This window comes from Meriones unguiculatus, chromosome 3, assembly GCF_030254825.1.
Source record: "Meriones unguiculatus strain TT.TT164.6M chromosome 3, Bangor_MerUng_6.1, whole genome shotgun sequence".
NCBI classification, from domain to species: domain Eukaryota; kingdom Metazoa; phylum Chordata; class Mammalia; order Rodentia; family Muridae; genus Meriones; species Meriones unguiculatus.
The window spans coordinates 46,910,799-46,928,179 of record NC_083351.1 but is presented as its reverse complement, the minus strand read 5'-3'; the positions used below and the strand labels follow the sequence as shown (position 1 = coordinate 46,928,179).

Below are 17,381 nucleotides of genomic sequence, written 5' to 3'. Positions count from 1 at the left end.
GGGGTAGGGAAAAATGTAAAAGGGCATTTCACCTTGAGATCACCTTAACCAGCAATGCAAGGTATTAAGCTGGTGACTAGAAGGTCAGTTTACTCTTTCTCCCCTGCCCCCTATATTCTTTATCTAGCTTGCTTCCAGAACTTTTTCTTCCTAAATCATTCTGATATTTGCTTTATTATTGCTGCCAAGTACATCTGTCTTCATCCTTTACTGTTGTAGTAGCATTAGTATATTAGTATTAGACTTATTAGCATAGTTATTTGTGTGTGTGTGTGAATGTCACTGTGCAGATCCCCTCAGAGGCCAGAAGAGCGTGTCAGGCTCCCTGAAGATGAAATTACATGTGGTTGGGGGCTTCTTGGTGCTGGGAACTGAATTTGGGTCCTCTGGAAGAGCAGCAAGTGCTCTTGACAGCTAAGCTGTCTTTGCAGCTCCCTGCGATTAGGTGGCCTGACTGTTCCTCCCACTTATCTGGCCTCCTCTCCATACTCCTCTTCTCTAAATTGTAAAATGCAAGGTAAACAGACAAAATCTGAAAATTGCAACAAATTGTAACAGCCTGGATTGGTCATCTCAAATAACTGTTGTGGAATTTGTGTGGAGGCAAATTTAGTCACAGTTAGGTGGAAGCAGCAGAATTCTAACCTGACCTCATTCCCCAGGATTCCTGAGTCTTATACTTGAGGATTCAAAAACTAATGTCTTACTTATTTTTTGACAATTTTATACATGTATATAATGTATTTTGACTTTATTCACCATCACCACCCTTGCATCTTTTCTCCTCCCTCCGTAACTTGCCTTTTCTTCTTCTCAAGTCATACCTCCCTCCTCTCATTTTTATTTTTAATAACTGTTTAACTGGGGTTGCTTATTTGTGTACAGGGAGAGGTTATTTATTGAGTCATGGGTAAGTTACCAGTGGCTACACTCTGAAGAAAAATGGCTCGTCTCAGTTATTGGAGATCTTAAAAAGTGAGCTGAGGATTCCTTCAGAAAGGAACTGACAGTTTTGACTGGGGATCCCAGGTCTGTGTGGCTCTCCAGAGTAACTGGAGGTCTTTAGGTGTAGAGGAGCTTCTCTGAAGATTTCGTCTTAGGTCTGGAAGAATGTCTTGATTCTAGCCGAACCCTCTTGTTTCCTGTGATACAATGAAAATGTTTTGGAGATCTGTGACTGATTCTTAATGTCTGGGTTATTTTCCAATTATGTGAAATAACTGAGAATATTTGTTTACCAACCACCCAGAAAACATTGATCTAAAATAGTGATGTTTTCCTTCTCTCCAGGTTTTTGCTGCAGAGGGTTTAAAGCTTACTTCAAGTGTCCAGTCATTTTCAAAACAGGTAATACATGTCCCCCTGTCCAGTGCTAGTGATTTCACATGCCCACACTGGGAGCAGATTACTAATACACAAATGTATGTAAGACATAGGCTAGGAGCAAACTCAGAGAACATTCTGTTATGTTATCCTGCTTTTTGTTATTCTGTTGCACTGTGTACATTTTTGTGTGATTATATTCCTTGGGGGTAGGGTGGAAGACCTTGTCTAGTTCACACTAAGTCCTGGATTCTGTCTGCAGCACCACAAAAGACAAAACATGACAACACTTATGATTTGTGGAAACTGTACATTGATTAAAACAAGCACTATTTCATGATGATATTCTATGAGATTTTGGTAATTTCTTATTTTTATATTGAAAAAAAAAAAGAAAACAAAACCAAGCACTAAGGCGGGAAAAAGACAGATACTACTAGGTGTGGTGTAACACTCAGGAGACCAAAACAGGTGGGTCTCTATGCGTTTGAGGCTGGCCAGGTCGACATAGTGAGTACCAGGCCAGCCAGATCTACATGTGAGTTCCTTTCAAAAACAAAAACAAAAAAAACTGTGTAAAAGACGGAGTTTTGTTGAAGTTGTAACAACTTCCTAAATTACATTTCAGCTAAAAGATGATGACAAACTTATGCTTCTCCTGGAAATAAACAAGCTAATTCCTCTATGCCACCAGCTTCAGACAATTACTAAGACATCTTTGCAGAGTAAAGTGTTTCTAAAGGTAAAGGCGGGTGGGTTATCTGGGAAAACACTTGAGAATGTTTCATAGTCTATCAGGCTAGCTCTAGCCCTTTGTGCTAAAGTGTACAGTCTGTTTCCTTGTTTCATGCCTGTCTGAAAGCAGCTGCTCTATGACTGACCCCAGGGAGTAGCAGGTCACCAACAACTAGATTTGAGGCTGAACATTAGTTCCTAGCTACTTCAGAGTTCCTCAATTGGAGTCTTCTCTGTGGTATAAATGCCTTGAAGTCAAGGCTCCTGTAAATATAACTAGGGAATTTGGGTGGATTGTAAGGAATTGCCCAGTAAGGTGTACACTGTCAGTGGATGGAGCATTTTGAGAAGCTCGTGCTCAGCATGAAGTACAACAGCTGCTGTTCCACCCTTCTTCCCGGGATCCAGGGAAGAGGCATGAGACCAGGCAGCCAGCGCCATCCTCATTCTGGAGCCTTAAGTCAGCACTGCTACCCTCACCTATACCTTCCAGATTTCTTAGATTTCTATGATGGAGAAACTCAACCATTGTAAAACCAAGTAGATGATAATGTTTTTTGAAGTACTGCTGTTAGAATGACACACATGCTTTGTTACCATAGGTTGACAAGTGTATTACAAAGATAAGATCCATGATGGTTCTCATGGTCCAGCTCCTCTCACTTTGCTCTAAGCTGCTGAAGAAGGTGAAATTACTTTTCTGTATTCAACTTTATTAACTTAAACGAAAATGACCATGTACACTATTCACTTTACAGCTTATTTTCAGAGCACAGCAGAAGCTAATTGCCTTAACTTTTCCTTTCAGGTGGAAAATAACAGATGGGTCTCATCACCAAATAAAGATATCATGGATGGTAAAATTTGAGCAGCCTGGGGATCATCTCTGGAATATCATGTTACAGCTGACATTTTAAAGAAGCAAATGATCCTTTGTACTTTCAGAAATTCATCAGTTTTTTTAAGAAGAATGCTGAAATCTTTCTTTTTTTTTTCCTGATCTTCAGATTAGAAAGCTTACTGACAGTCATATTGCTATGGCAGTTGCTAAGATTCTAATGGCAGTGCAATTTGAAAATAGACACTGTGCTCAGGGGTTCAGTGCATACCAAATATCCCAACTGTCTTAATGATGGCTGAATCCCAAAGAAGCAATTGCAAATACACTCCCCTTTGGCACCCTTAACTGTTTTTTAAGCTGACTGTATCCAATACTAATTTCAGCAGAAAAATACATAGTGGCCTGGTTGAATGCAGTTTTTCTTAGACCTGTGGACTCTTCATTTCTTGTTGAAGCAGGTTATCCTTCCATATGCCTGGTCATAGAGCATCCCTGCTAGCTGCTGCTTCTAACTAGCATCTCACTGGTAAGATTGTTAGGCTGCAACTGTCCCTTCCCTACTTCAGGAAGGAAAACAACAGTTCTTGAAAGAACCCTGGAGTAACTGCAGAAGAGGAAACACTTTTTATTCCAGCTGTAGTGTGCATAGCTAACCTGGTAGTCCTGAATAGTGGATGGAATCCTATTTCTTACCGGGTTAAAAAACAAAGTTTTGAACTATCTTTCTCAGTATTGATGGAATGCGAGGTGCAGGAGACAGAACATTGGAACCAAGAGGCTGTTTTAAATTTCTAAAACTTATGCACCGTATTTTATGTGGCATTGGAAAGCTCATTATAAAATAAATATTTTTAGCCTTTTTAACTTTATGGTTTAAAGCTTTTCTTGGTCTGGGGAAATGCCTGTGTGTGTAACCTATCTGCTGTATTGCAAAGCAAGTAAGAGGTTGCCCAAGCCATCCAGCTGATCCGCTGGATCCTTGTACTGCAGAGCACAAGGGCTGAGTGAAGGGGCATGCACAACATAGAAATCTCATCTCTTTAGCGATCATCACAGACAACAACTTAACCAGTCTTTCAAAAGACTAATTTTGCAGGTGGCTGATATGGGGAATGATTGAATGGGCAATAGGCAGTATTGTTACAAATTTGTATGAGTGAAAATTCTGTGATTTCTTTTTAAACTGAAAAGCATGATGCTAACTTCACTGGATTCTCAGTGTAAATATTTTGGTAATAAAGTAGATCCCTTAATAAAACTGTTAAGAACTATCAGGTATGTGGCAACAATAGCATTATCTTTGACAACAAAATAGCGTTTACTGAGTAGTATTAAACATCACGAGATAGTGTACACTTCAATAAAAACTGTATATTCGATAACTGAATTCATACTTACTGGATTAATTTTGATCCATTAACAAAATTTGGGGAGACACATACTGATCAGTGATAAAATTAAAAAGTACCTGTGCAACTTGTACTACTTTATGTGTCTGTATTTTAAAGTACTTCTAGCACAGTGATAATTTGTGAAACGTTCTCTTAACTTGCAATAAAACTAGTGGAGAAAGATACAACCTGTGAAACAGGTATGAACTTTGAGCTTGAGAATCTGAGAATCCTTTCTGCTGCTCAAAGTGAGGATCTGCTGCTGTGTGCCTAATTTTCAGCCCAGCATGTTCCCTGTAGATAACAAGTCACAGCCTTTGTCAAGACTGATGGTGTAATTAAGGGATTGTCATGCTGGCACTCGGATTATAAAAAGTTTGTCTTAACAACTAAACATATTTAGTTTTTTTTTTTTTTTTTTTACCTAAGAATATTTACAAAATACCTTTACACACCTGGAAATGGAACAAAGTTGCCAAGTGAGTTGAGGAAATAGGGTAACAAGACATCAACAGCATAAAAGGACAGAAGAACTTATAAAACAGGTTTTCATGTACGTAAAACTTTTATTTAGGAGAAACTCAGTTTTGATCCCGTCCTAGTTATAGGGAGCTACTCTCAGTAAACTCTGCCTGGCTGCACTTCTTTTGTCTCATTAAAAACAGGGCAATGGCAGTCATTACATGTTACAACCTTAACACAACTTCATGGTTTGAAGCCTTTATTTCTAGTCTTCAGTGTCTGTGCCTAATCTAAAACCACAACTTCATAGCTATTTTTTTTCTAGCTTAGATAATGTAAAAATCTTGTTTTGCTCTAAGATACCTCAAATTAGCTGTCACTAAAGTGTGCAGGATGGAGTCACTACCATGCATTGTAGAGCCAGCTTAACACTGAAGCATGGTGGTTCTCCCATTTGCCAGAAGAGCCCTTGTATGTTTCAAACCTTTTCTATGTAGAGTCGAAGGCAGACTCCACATTCCCACCTCTTCCCAGCAACCTGGTGGGAAAGAAGCAATTCCTCTGGAATTAAAGACCCAAATAAACTCTTGGATGTTGCTTTTGGTAATGGTATTTTACCACAGCAACTGAAAAGTAACTAATACACCTTGAAAGCACAAAGACCTGAGTTGGGGTTTCCAGGCTCATATAAAAACTGGGTACAGTGGTGTACCCTTCAAATACCAGCCTTGCAAGGTAGGAAGCAGAGGAGACAGATCTATCCCTGGAAGTTCAGGAGCCATCTGGCAAAGTTCCAAGCCAATGAGAAACTGTCCTTGTCAAAAGGTACAAGAGCATTAAGGTGTGTTCTGCTGTACATATGCAAGCGAACACCCACAATTACACTTCCTAACACACAAAGCAAGTACCTGCACAAGGCAGAACTGAAGAGGCTGAATACAAATGGGGACCAAGGCTTGTGATGTCAAGACAAAGGGGGACAATACGTTAGGTGAAGGACGAGGTTTTTCCTGTGCCTGGTTATGAGGAATGCTCATACATACTGGCTTTCTTCAGTGCAGCTGACAGTTTAGGCCAGGAAGGGTGAGGATCCTGTGCCATCTCTCCATCTCAAAGCTCATTATGTAGTTGTTGTGGCATTATTGCGTTTTACCACCACCTCTTCATACTGTTGCTGTGTTAGTAATCCTTCTGTTACGCTTTTACTTTCTTCAAATTTGGGTAATACTACTGCAATGTAGCCTTCAGTGGATGGCTGGGGAAGAAAACAGAACATTTAGTACTGTCATCTGATTTCTATGTGAACAGGGTTATGCCTTTCCTACCTCTTTTTTACCTTTTCTTGAAGAAGAGATGGCTGATGAAGAATATTTTCATTAACTTCCATCAATCGACCTCTAACACAGCTATATATGGTATATTCTTCTCCATTGGAGCAGTAAATCTTACACAGAGGTGAAAGCTCTGTTAGAAACTGGGCCCCCTGTGTAATGAGAAGAAAAATGCAAATTAATTGTGTATTTCCATTTTCCTGATAGGTGGCCCTTACCATTAAAACAGAATCTAGTCTTGGAATTGGTGTTTTACAGAAAAGTGATTTAAGTATATAAAACCTCTCATGTACTTTAACACAATAACCTACTATGTGCTAGGTGCCATCTTATAATAATGGGTAGTTTAGTTACAGGATAAAAAATGTATTTTTTTTCAATTGCAAATAAGAAACATATATATGGCCAGGTATAAAGATTTCAACCTATAGAAAAATTCACTGTAAGCTATATTATAAAAGTCAATATGATACAAGGCAGCAATATTCTAAAGTTATTTTCATTAATATCCCTATCTTCTGCTGAGTGTGGTGGTGTACACTTTTAATCTCTGTGCCCAGAAGACATAGTCAGGTGAGTCTCAGTTTGAGGCTAGCTTGGTGTATACATCAAAGGCCAGACTAACCAGAGCTACACAGTAAAACCCTGTTTCAAAAAACAAACAAACAAACAAACAACAAAACAACCCTCCTCTTGAAGAGGACCACCCAGGTTTAATTCCTGGTCCTACATGGTAGCTCCCAACTACCTGTAAATTCAGTTCTAGGGGATTTGACAAGTTCTGCTTACCTCTCTGCAGGTTACTGCACATGTCTTATACACACACACACACACACACACACACACACACACACACATATATAAATTGAAAACAAACATGTTTATTTAAATAAACCTACAAAACTCACCAAAATTCATGCCTGTTATTAGTACCACATTTCAATACACTTATGGACAGCAGGTATAGTCATTGTTTCAGATATTCTGGAAGATGGGTAAATCAAGGGTGGTCTGGTGAACTGAATGAGAGGATGTTTCATGCTCTGCCGTCTTTTTTTTTTTTTTTTTCCTTTTCAGGTTTTTAAAGACAGGGTTTCTCTGTGTGGCCTTAAACTCAGAGATCCACCTGCCTCTGACTCCCAAGGGCATGTACCACCACTACTACTACCCAGCTATACCACACTCTTTAAAAAAAATTATTTTCCTGTAGTGAACACATTAAGTTGGAACCAAGACTGTTATTATTTTTGAAAGTTAATGTCGCCTGGTGTGCACACCATATAGCCCCGGATGGTCTCACACCTGCAATTATGCTATCTCAGCTACCCAAGAGCTCGGATTACAGGCAAAGGCCCATCTTCCATTTCAACCCTTTGGGGATAAGAAGAATGGGATTACAGAACCTATTGATAGATGCTATGCTTCCTTTTTGGGGGTGGGGAGGACATGTTTGTTTTGTTTTTTTACTGAAAACTTAAACTGAACTGCCAGAAAAAGTCTTCTTATAGCTGACTGGATCCATCGTAGCATGAATATAGAAAATCTCAGTAGAAAGGAAAAAAAAAATCACAGAATTACAGGAACATACCCTCTTAAATTTTCCAGATACTTTGTTCTGAAGTCTGCTACAGTTGGTACTGATCTGATAAGAAATACTCTTAATAGTTTTGCCACTTTGAAGAGCAGGATGAGATCCTGCCAGTGTGATGACACATATTCTATAAGGAAAGAGAAAAAAAAAGTCAAACCTATTGCCTGATGGTTGGAGATTTCTTTCTATTTCTATTGAGAAATAACTATCTAAATTGACCTTCATTTAGCCCAATTCTCATCTCTTTCTCTTGGCTACAATTGGAGCCTAAGTGCAGGATGGGGAGCATAACAGAAGAGGAGAAAATAGGATTGAAACTCTGCCCCAGGAAGGGGAATGGTAGCACTAGTCATCCCAGGGGCAGCAGAGAAGCATGGCAAGACTGTACACAGGAGATGACACAAGGGGCCATTCCATAGGTTCTGGTAGTTCAGTGGCTGGTGCAGGCTGGCTACGCTTAAATGACTGAACACCACACTCCTGTAACGCCATTTCAACTCAGTAGAAGACAAGTTCATGAATACTCACACCCGACCTATGACTACGTCAGGCCAACTATCTGAAGGAAAGTGCTGATAATTTAAAATCTCTGACTGGCTTACCGGTTGGAGTGCTGGAGTACGCAGTGGTCCTCACAGGGTTTTCCTCTAACATCTAGGGAATAAGTGAGTTGCTAGTTGTTGAATTGCTATTTACTATTCCCATGTGATTACCTTCTTTGGTTCATGGAGATAGTTCATGGTGAAGCTGGGGCTCATGCTGATCACAGTGCTCCAAGTAAAAAAAGGCTCTGAAGTGTTTAAGTGGCCTAATCCAGACAGAATCGTTTGTGCAGGTAAAGTTATTAACTCCTCCATCTTGTCACTTTTAGAATGAGTACACACAATATTTCTGTTAGAGAAACACTATTATAAGCACCACATTGCTTACATTATGTTGTTGTTTTGTGGGCTGTCTTTATGTTATGTGAACATTACATTTTGGGAGAATTCAGTCCTGAGGAGAACTAGGAGGTTTGCTATCCTAAATAACGTGTGTGCGTCCACCAAAAAGGCTTAAGTAGAGAACAGAGGAGAATCCCCCAAAGGTGACACCGATATTTTCAGGGCCTACAAAACAGAATAGCAGGGAAGCCTATTTCGAAACGGCAAATGGACAATATGCTAGATTCCTTAACATGGATACTGCTTTCTTAAAACTCTCTTAATGTTCTCTCCATGCCTAAGGTTTCTTCGCGCCTCGATGTAGGATTGATGCCTCCAGGCACACAAACACTTGGCAGTGTGTTTAAGCACAGGCAGACCAATGCGGAGTTCCTTAGTTTAGTTCCCGTCCTTTCCTGTAAACCCACACATTGCGCTGCGCCTATTTCAGTTCTCCAACCAGTGCAAATCAGCATTCCCGGGACTAGGAAGCCCAGGGCAGAGAGCACGGGCTCCATCGCGTCGCCAGAGTTCCCGCGGCAACCCGCCTGTGCAGCTGAGCAGAGCTCACCGTCATCCCGCACTTACCCGCTTTATACCAGCGAGTGAAGTATCGATCCACAAGGGAGGGCGCCGCGGGCTCAGTAGCCATGACTACTTCTGGCGCCGCCTGCCCGGCTTCGGGGGACTGGAGTTCTTCCATCATGCGGGTCCAGGCCAGAGGGACGGACTTCCGGCGCGTGGTAGCATTGTACGCACGCGCGCTGCTCCCTGGCCCCGAGGGTCCTCCCCGTCCTCGCGCCAGTCACCTGCGCACTGGGGCCAACGTCCAGCTGTGGGACAAATACACCTGGGCGCCAAAGGACTGACCGACAGGAGATGGCAAATCCCCCATGGCGTCTAACACTACCGGGTTAAGCTTCGGGAGCTATTGAAGAGGCTGCCTCGACCACACCTTCGTGGTGACGTCAAGCCAGCGCGCCGTGCTGTTGACGCCACGTCTGCGCCGCCTTGCTTGCGCTAGCTGGCTGGTTTCGTCCACCTGTGGTGCCAATCTCTGTCTCCCGCGTGCAGTGACCGTTTCCTTCCAAACCTACTGCGCTGTGAGGTCTCTGAGCCGCTGATTGAGGCGACGGCGCCGTCCTGTGAGGGCGTCGCAGGTGAGAGTTCGCCGGACCCAGTCCGCGCCGCCGCGTGCGGCCTGGTCCTCTGTCCAGGACTGTCCTGGTGCAGGGGAGACCCACGCGCCTTTGTGCGCGCCGGCAAGGCGGCGTGGGCCACCTCTCTCCTTGATGTTTTCTGCAAACTTGTCCCCCGCGGCCATCCTGGGGCTCTGAGGGACCCAGGTGCCACGAATAAGGGTCTGGGCCCAGCTGCGGGATTTCTTGCAGCGAGTAGATAGAACCTCTGTCAGCGAATTGGTTAGCCCGCGGTGGAAGGTGATAGGTAATAGAGCTTCTGTCTGTGCTGCGGGTCTTTTCTCGCAAATGAAACTTTTCTGTTGAGTAGTGTATTCCGTGTTTCCCTAGCTGGTGTGCCTAAGCCGTGATTTCTGTGATAGCAGCGACTGTGTAGTCTTTTGTCTTCGGGGCCTAACATTTGGCAAGTTTTGATGAAAGTCACCTAATGGATCTTAGGTATTGTGTAAAGGATTCATTTGTATATTGAGAGCCGCGATATACAACCAGTGAATACCTCGATGTGTAAGTGAGCGAAGAAGAGGCATAGACAAGTTTTAGCTTGTGGAAACAGAGAGACAACAGTAAGTCCCAAACTAGGTGAACTATTATTTGTTAAGAGAGTAGCAGGTTCTTTGTTTTTCAGGTTGCATTGCATGTGTTTGTAAGGGTCAGCTTATCATGAGATAATGAGTTTAATGTTCAATGTGGACTTGTTCAGTTACAACTAGGTATGTAGGTTTATTGAATCTTTCTTTTAGTGAGTTACATAGCTGGAAAGTGGCTAGAAGAACAAGGAGAGAAAATGGAACAATGGTCAGAATATTAGGATATGGTCAAAGTTGTATGAAAGGATCTTCAGCATGTATGTGGATGGAGAAAAGTTGAATTCCTGGAGCCAAGGGAGTTGGAGTTGGAGGTGCCAGTAGAGTAATATTAGCAGATTGTGATCCTAGAAGAATTTTTTTTCCTAACCTTTTCCTAACCTTGAAAGCATTGAGGAAAGTACAGGGTTGTGTTCCTCCAGAAAGTTAAATGAGTGAGGATTATGGGTATGACAATTCAAAGAAGTCAGTTTTCATGCTGTAAGGTTTGGGGAATTAGGGAGATTAATGAGCTTACCTTGTACCATGTGCATGAAGTGGCCATGGAGGCCAGAATCTCCTGGAACTGGAGTTATAGATGTTTGTTGGCTGGTGTGTAGGTGATGAGAACTGAACTCAGGTCCTCTGGGAGAACAGCCAATGCTCATTAACCTCTGAGCCATCCTTGCAGACCCAAAATCAGTGATTTCTTTTCTTTCTTTTTTTTTAAAAACTCAAATTGTTTTGCTTTGTTTATCAGTCAGAAAAGTAGGGGCCACACAATATTTCAGCAGGATTTATCATAAAGAATTAGTTAAACAGCCCTTGAAGGAAGAAAAAGTGAAAGGAACACTGAAGTATTAAAAGGCAAGCTAGAAGAAGCAGCTCCTGTGGTAGGGAGCGACACCTAAGGCAGGTGTTGACATCATCAACACCTAACACCTGGCAGAAAGGCCCTGTACTACTAGGACTTAGACTTTAGATTGCTGCTCAGAAACTCAGGATGGTGCTTGGGGCTAGATTTCTGTGTCTGGAGATCAGCCTGCCTGATTAATGTTCCTGCCCCTGGGGAGGCAATGATGAGGCTAGCCCTGGTAGTACCAGAGAGTGATACCCAGGCTCCTTGTAAAGATAATGGCCCATTGCTGGGACTGTAGTCACATTATAGACAGATAATGGAATAAATGAGTCCTCTTAATTTGCTATTACTTTCTTTCATTCGTATCCTGAATTTTATGGATGCCAGGCAGCACAGATTTTGATGAATAGACTCCAAATTCATGGAATGTGGGATATAGGGCATCGTGATTGGATCATGGCACAGTAATAGCATATGCTATGCTGTGATTATCGTGACTATGTCTCCAGATTTAACCTGGTGTAGTTTAATCTTCAGTTTAGCACTGTGTAAAGCTAGAAACTTTAGGAGGTCTGAGTGTTATCCTCCATATTCTGGTTTGTTCAGATAAATAGTACCTCCTATTGTTTTAATAACCACTTCTTTACCCTCTGAATTGTGCTTAATGTGAGTGTGGCCACTGTTAAGTTAGTTCTTTCTCTTTTAGGCATTAATCTTTCATCAAGGGCAATTTGTTTTTTCCCTTGGAAATTGCTTTATCATGAGAAATCTGAAGTTGCTTCAGACACTGGAATTTAGGGATATTGAAGCGCCAGGGAAACCTCAGTGTTTCTCTCTCCGAGCTCAACAGGGGACAGTGCTGATTGCCTCAGAATGTGGACTGATAGAAGCAGATCCTGTGAAAAGAGAAGTAAGTCACTGCTGAAGATGCCAGCTCCTGGCTTGGCCCTGTACTTGTTTCCTTCAAACTTCCCTCTCCCTGTTAGTCCCCCTTTACATCCATATTCCTAAATAGCCATTCTCTTGCCTTATGTAGATGGCTTACTAGATATAATTTAAATAGTAGTCAACTTTTAACTCTGCTTATTTGGTAAGCTAAGTTGACAAGGCTCTGACCATATATTTTATGTAGATACCTCACAGTTTACGTTGACTACTATGAATTAGCACGAATCTTGTCCATGGAGCTTTTATAGTTTATTTATTTTGTGGTGCTGTGATTGAAACCTCCTACCCCAGACCTGTAGAGTCTTTTGAGCATGTATGGGCTTTTAACCCAAACTGGCTAAATTTCTAGACCTTAGTGTTAGTACTGACCATGGATATTTTTGAAAATTTTAAGTTGATTCTGATATGTTCCCTTGATTATTTGTTGCTACTCATGCTTTTTATTTAGGTGATTTATTGTCTTTGCCAACATTGTAGAACGCTTAGGAAACTGCAGTTAGTGTGCTGGGCATGTAGCCCAGTGGTAGAAGCCTTGAATTTGATCTCCCCATTGAAAAAAAAAAAGTGACTAAAGGGCATTAGCTTCATACTTTTATTGGATATTTTTTAAAGCAGAGAATGTTTTTTTTTTAAGATTTATTATTTATTATGTATATAATGTTGTGTTTGCATGTACACCTGCACGCCGGAAGAGGCCACCAGATTTTATTATAGATGGTTGTGAGCCACCATGTGGTTGCTGGGAATTAAACTCATGACCTCTGGAAGAGCAGCCAGTGCTCTTAACCTGAGCCATCTCTCCAGCCCCTTTATTGGATATTTTTAAACAGACCATACTTTGTTTTGTGTCTGTTTTGCACAAGTATTGTGTTAAGTATTCTCCTTGTTGAAGACAATGTTGTTATAATATTTCTAAAATGAAAGTTTGGGTTTTAATCTAGGGAAAATTCTTGGAAAGCTTTTTATGTTATAAAAGAATCAGTAAGGGCTTGAGAGATGGTTCAGTGATTAAGAGCACTGGCTACTCTTAAAAAGGACCCCAGTTTGGTTCCCAGCACCCAAATGGCAGCTTACAACCATCAGTATCTCCAGTTCCAGGGAATCCCACACTCTCAACTGGTCTCCGAAGGCACTAGGCACATATATTGTCCATTTAACTATATACAGGCAAAACACCCATACACATAAAATAAAAATAAATAAATCTCATATATAAAATGAAGTATTAGAAACATTATATTTATGGAAATTAGAAGGCTCTTGAATGTAAACACTGATTTGCTTCATGTATGTTTGTGAAAGGTGAAGAATGAAATTTCTTTGGTGGCAGAAGGTTTTCTTCCAGAAGATGGAAGTGGCTGCATTGTGGGTATTCAGGACTTGCTGGATCAGGAATCTGTGTGTGTGGCCACTGCCTCTGGGGATGTCATACTCTGCAATCTCAGCACACACCAGGTAGGTGTATAGATCAGTGTGGAATAAGTGTCAGGTATCCTCAGCTGAACCATTTGTTTTGTGTTGAGGTCTTCTAATTTATAGCCAAGGTATTTTGACATTGGTGAATTAAATGGTTTTAGCTATATTTCAGCAGTTAAAAAAAGTTTAGTCTACTGCATTTATTAATCAGACATGAAAATTGGGACATTACATTTCAAATTAGAACTTAAAAATTAAATTAAAACTTACCATACCTATGTGCTATCTTCTATCCGAACTAATCAGTTAAGGAACTCTGAGTGCTTTATTTGGGTTATGTTTTCTGTTATGAATTCTGATTAATACATAATTCATAATTAATACATAATACATGATTCATACAAATTCATGACTAATACATAATACATAAATTGTCTTAATACATACACTATTGCTTGCTATAGTATATTGGTACTAATTATATTGTATAGTAATTTACTAGAAGCATATTGTGAGACTTGAGGGGAGATAGGCTGCAGCCTGTTGCTTCTTTACTCTAGAATAAGACCCATGACCCATTTTCTGGATTTCCTTCCTTCCTTCCTTCCTTCCTTCCTTCCTTCCTTCCTTCCTTCCTTCCTTCCTTGTATTTTTTTTTTCTTTGTCCCTTCTCCTCCTTTTTCTTTTTGACAGGGTCTTACTATGTATTCCTGGCTGGCCTCAGACTCACATAGATCTTTCTCAGCCTCTTGACTGCCTCCTTTCTTATCTTTTTTCCTAATCTTTTTTTTTTTTTAATGTATAAGTACTTTCCTTGCATGTGTAAGCCTTGCTTTCAGAGACCAGAAGAGGTCATCAGATCCCTTGGAACAGGAGTTACAGATGATTTTGAACTGCTATGTGGATGCTGGGAATTGAACCTGGGTCCTCTGGAAAAGCAGCCAGTAGTCGCACCCTCTGAGACATCTTTCCAGCCCCTTCTCTTTAAAACTTATTATAACATCCTTCTCCTCCTCATCATCATAATATTGTCACCATTAATGTGTCTAATGTGAGTTTGTGAGAGTAGCAGTGCCATGGTAGGTATGGAGGGCAAAGGCAAGCTTGTGGGAGTCAGTTCTTTCTGTGTACCATGCAGGTATTGGAGCTTGAACTCAGGTTGTCAGGCTCATGCAGCAAGTACTTTTGCCCACTGAGCTTCTATTCTTACCTTCTTAGTTATATAACTTATTGATCCTTTTAAAGTACTCCTTTCAAGCTGGGCATGGTGTCTCATGCCAACAGTCCCGACACTTAGAAAGCCAAGGCAGGTGGATTAGCATAATATTTTAAGGCTAGCCTGGCTACAGGCCAGCCCTGACTCAAAAGAGCAGTAGCAATAACAAAGTGTTTGATTACCCCATTAATTTGATCTCTTTCGCACTGGTTGTATCACAGGAGTTACAGTATTACTAGTAGTGGGATAATGCTTCTATTATGCTGCGCCCTTTTATTGTGTTTAGTGCAAATTTTTATTTACTCCTCACCATGGTATTGTTAGCTAGCTTGTTTCTCATGTTTAAAAGAAGTGCTTGAGGGCTGGAGAGATGGCTCAGCAGTTAAGAGCACTGTCTGCTCTTCCAGATGTCCTTAGTTCAATTCCCAGAAACAACATGGTGGCTCACAACCATCTATACAGGGATCTGATGCCCTCTTTTGGCAGGCGGATATACATGTGGATAGAGCACTAGGCTACATAAAATAAATAAAGAAATAAATCTTAAAGAAAATAAGAGGCAGAAAAAGCAGCAGCAGCAGTACTTGAAGCTGACGATCTTAATGTAGAATCAGAGTTACCAGGTAGAGTTTGAGCCATAATATTTAATGCATTTCTTTGAATGCATTAAATTAAATAAATAAAGTTTACTCTTCATGGTGTGAATTCATGGTCAAAGTCTATCATGCATAAGTTAACTGGTATTTCTCATACTTAAAAGTTGTAATTTTCCTTCCAAGTTGTTTTCTGATTCCTGAGCCAGCCCCAGTCCATTGTATCTTCTTTGAGGTCCCTCTCCTTTGTGGCTTCTCACTGTCACAAGACAGAATCCATGTTCTCTACTCCCTGATAAGACCAGTTGCTGTTCCCTGAATTCTCTTTCCTCTTTGTCCTTCATGCCCGTGTTTGTGTGTTCTTGAGGGCTGTCATTGCAGTTGAGTTTTAACCTCCTCTTAAGCCTTAAGCCTTGAAATTTCCACACTGGTCCCCTGATGGTTCTCATTCTCCTGGTTCTACTGCTGTGCTTTGAGACCTGAACTCCCCTAGGCACCTCAAGCCTTTGCTTGCTCTTAGATTCACTTTATTCCCCAGGGACCTTTATAGTAACTAAGCATTTCATAGAGTCATTGTTTTATGTCCTTCTACTCACATGCTTAAGTTTGTGTCTAGTATTTCAATAACTGTCCTGAAGGCATGTCTAGTGGATCTCTGCACTTTTGTGTGTTTACATTTTGTTTGTTTTTGTTGAGCCCATAGTAAATCTTCATTAAGACAACAGTGTTCTAAACATCTATTTTCGGTTTTCTGTGATGCAGCTGGAGTGTGTTGGGAGTGTGGCCAGTGGTATCTCTGTTATGAGCTGGAGTCCTGATCAGGAACTAGTGCTTCTTGCCACAGGTAAGCTTTTCACCAGTGCCTAACGGACTTTGTAAAACTTATAAAATGTCATGAAGACTTTTCAAGTTTCAGATGTCTTGGAACAATGATAGCAGATTATAATGTCAAGGTAATAGATTTCTAAGTCGTGCCTTTCTCCTTTAGCATACTGAGTTTGTGTAGCTTTGTGGTGTTTGGGAGCAAGGAACAGGGTTGGAGAGCTGAGGAATCTGCTGAGTTCAGCAATCAGTGTCAGCAGTGCTTACTTTACTCTAAAAGCAGGAGTTGCTGTGAACAGCTTTGATTTTCCTTTGGGTGTGTGTGTGTGTGTGTGTGTGTGTGTGTGTGTGTGTGTTGCAGTTGGGTTTAAACCTGTTTTAAGCCCTTAAGGCCCACAGATTTTCCTCCTGATTCCTCTCTTTCATGGACCTATTTCTATCCGTTGAGACACCTTCACAGAACCATCCTAGACTCTGCATGAGTCTGTTGACTTTGCTTGCATTTAGAATCATTTTACTAATTAGGGATCTCTATAATAACTCCAAGGCAGTGGGTTTGGAGGTGGCGCTCACAGGACAACTTGCAGTTCATCATGCAGATTCAGGCCTGGAGGCAAGTTGAGCCATCTTGCCTATCTAGTAAACTGATTCTTAACAGTGTTTGTTTGTTTGTTTGTTTGTTTTTGTATGCCTGGTTTTCTTTTCCCTTGAGATTCCTTATTCCAAATGAGTTCAGTTTGTGTCTGTGGAAGTATCTTGGGAAAACAGCAGTTTTTAGCTAAGAATAAGCATCTGGTGACTGGCTGACCCAGAGCTTCTGTGTATGCATTCTGTCTACCTGTTCCAGTTATAACTCCTTGTTCAAACTCAGTAGCTTCTGATGCCCTAGACACTTGGAATGACTGAGTTGTTACATGAACAAAAAACATTTTTGATTTGTTCCCCTAAGCTCAACAGACCCTGATTATGATGACAAGGGACTTTGAAGTAATCACAGAGCAGCAGATCCACCAGGATGACTTTGGTGAAGGTAAGTATTGTTTTGAAACATTCTACAGGTTTACTCATTTCCTTAGTCAGAATACTTGTCATAAGCCAAAGAACTTCAGTCCGTTCTAGTTCTTAACAGGCATATTGCTAATCTCTCTTCACATCTCAGAGGTGGCTT

At 41.0% G+C, this 17,381-nt stretch overlaps 3 protein-coding genes across 6 annotated transcripts in view; 2 read left to right on the top strand and 1 right to left on the bottom strand.

Annotated features, from left to right (window-relative positions):
• The window catches only part of Ctnnal1 (catenin alpha like 1), a 54,978-nt gene extending 51,215 nt beyond the window's left edge, over nt 1-3,763 (top strand). For all 4 annotated transcript variants that reach the window (XM_060379938.1, XM_060379937.1, XM_060379936.1 and 1 more), the window contains 4 exons: nt 1,291-1,347; nt 1,952-2,065; nt 2,661-2,744; nt 2,867-3,763. In XM_060379938.1, the coding sequence (XP_060235921.1) occupies nt 1,291-1,347; nt 1,952-2,065; nt 2,661-2,744; nt 2,867-2,926 (315 nt within the window). In that variant the 3' untranslated portion in view covers nt 2,927-3,763. The remainder of the gene's footprint in view (nt 1-1,290; nt 1,348-1,951; nt 2,066-2,660; nt 2,745-2,866) is intronic.
• Nucleotides 3,764-4,836: 1,073 nt separating this feature from the next.
• On the bottom strand, nt 4,837-9,518 carry Abitram (actin binding transcription modulator). Its single transcript, XM_021628176.2, has 5 exons — nt 9,186-9,518; nt 8,277-8,328; nt 7,672-7,801; nt 6,089-6,235; nt 4,837-6,007 (listed from the first exon to the last, which is right to left on the bottom strand). Exons 1-5 carry the CDS (start codon nt 9,301-9,303, stop codon nt 5,873-5,875), a joined length of 582 nt encoding a protein of 193 aa, XP_021483851.1. The 5' UTR covers nt 9,304-9,518; the 3' UTR covers nt 4,837-5,872.
• A 72-nt stretch (nt 9,519-9,590) lies between these two features.
• The window catches only part of Elp1 (elongator acetyltransferase complex subunit 1), a 61,133-nt gene continuing 53,342 nt past the window's right edge, over nt 9,591-17,381 (top strand). The window contains exons 1-5 of the mRNA XM_060379935.1: nt 9,591-9,757; nt 11,925-12,128; nt 13,469-13,621; nt 16,154-16,235; nt 17,163-17,243. Coding sequence (XP_060235918.1) covers nt 11,979-12,128; nt 13,469-13,621; nt 16,154-16,235; nt 17,163-17,243 — 466 coding nt within the window. The 5' untranslated portion in view covers nt 9,591-9,757; nt 11,925-11,978. The remainder of the gene's footprint in view (nt 9,758-11,924; nt 12,129-13,468; nt 13,622-16,153; nt 16,236-17,162; nt 17,244-17,381) is intronic.

Coding starts and splice junctions, on each gene's coding strand:
- Abitram (XM_021628176.2), bottom strand. CDS start 9,303: ATGATGGAAGAACTCCAGTCCCCCGAAGCCGGGCAGGCGGCGCCAGAA. Junction 6,236..7,671: donor TATCTGGAAAATTTAAGAGG/GTATGTTCCTGT, acceptor CTCATTACACAG/GGGGCCCAGTTTCTAACAGA. Junction 6,008..6,088: donor CATCTCTTCTTCAAGAAAAG/GTAAAAAAGAGG, acceptor TTTCTTCCCCAG/CCATCCACTGAAGGCTACAT.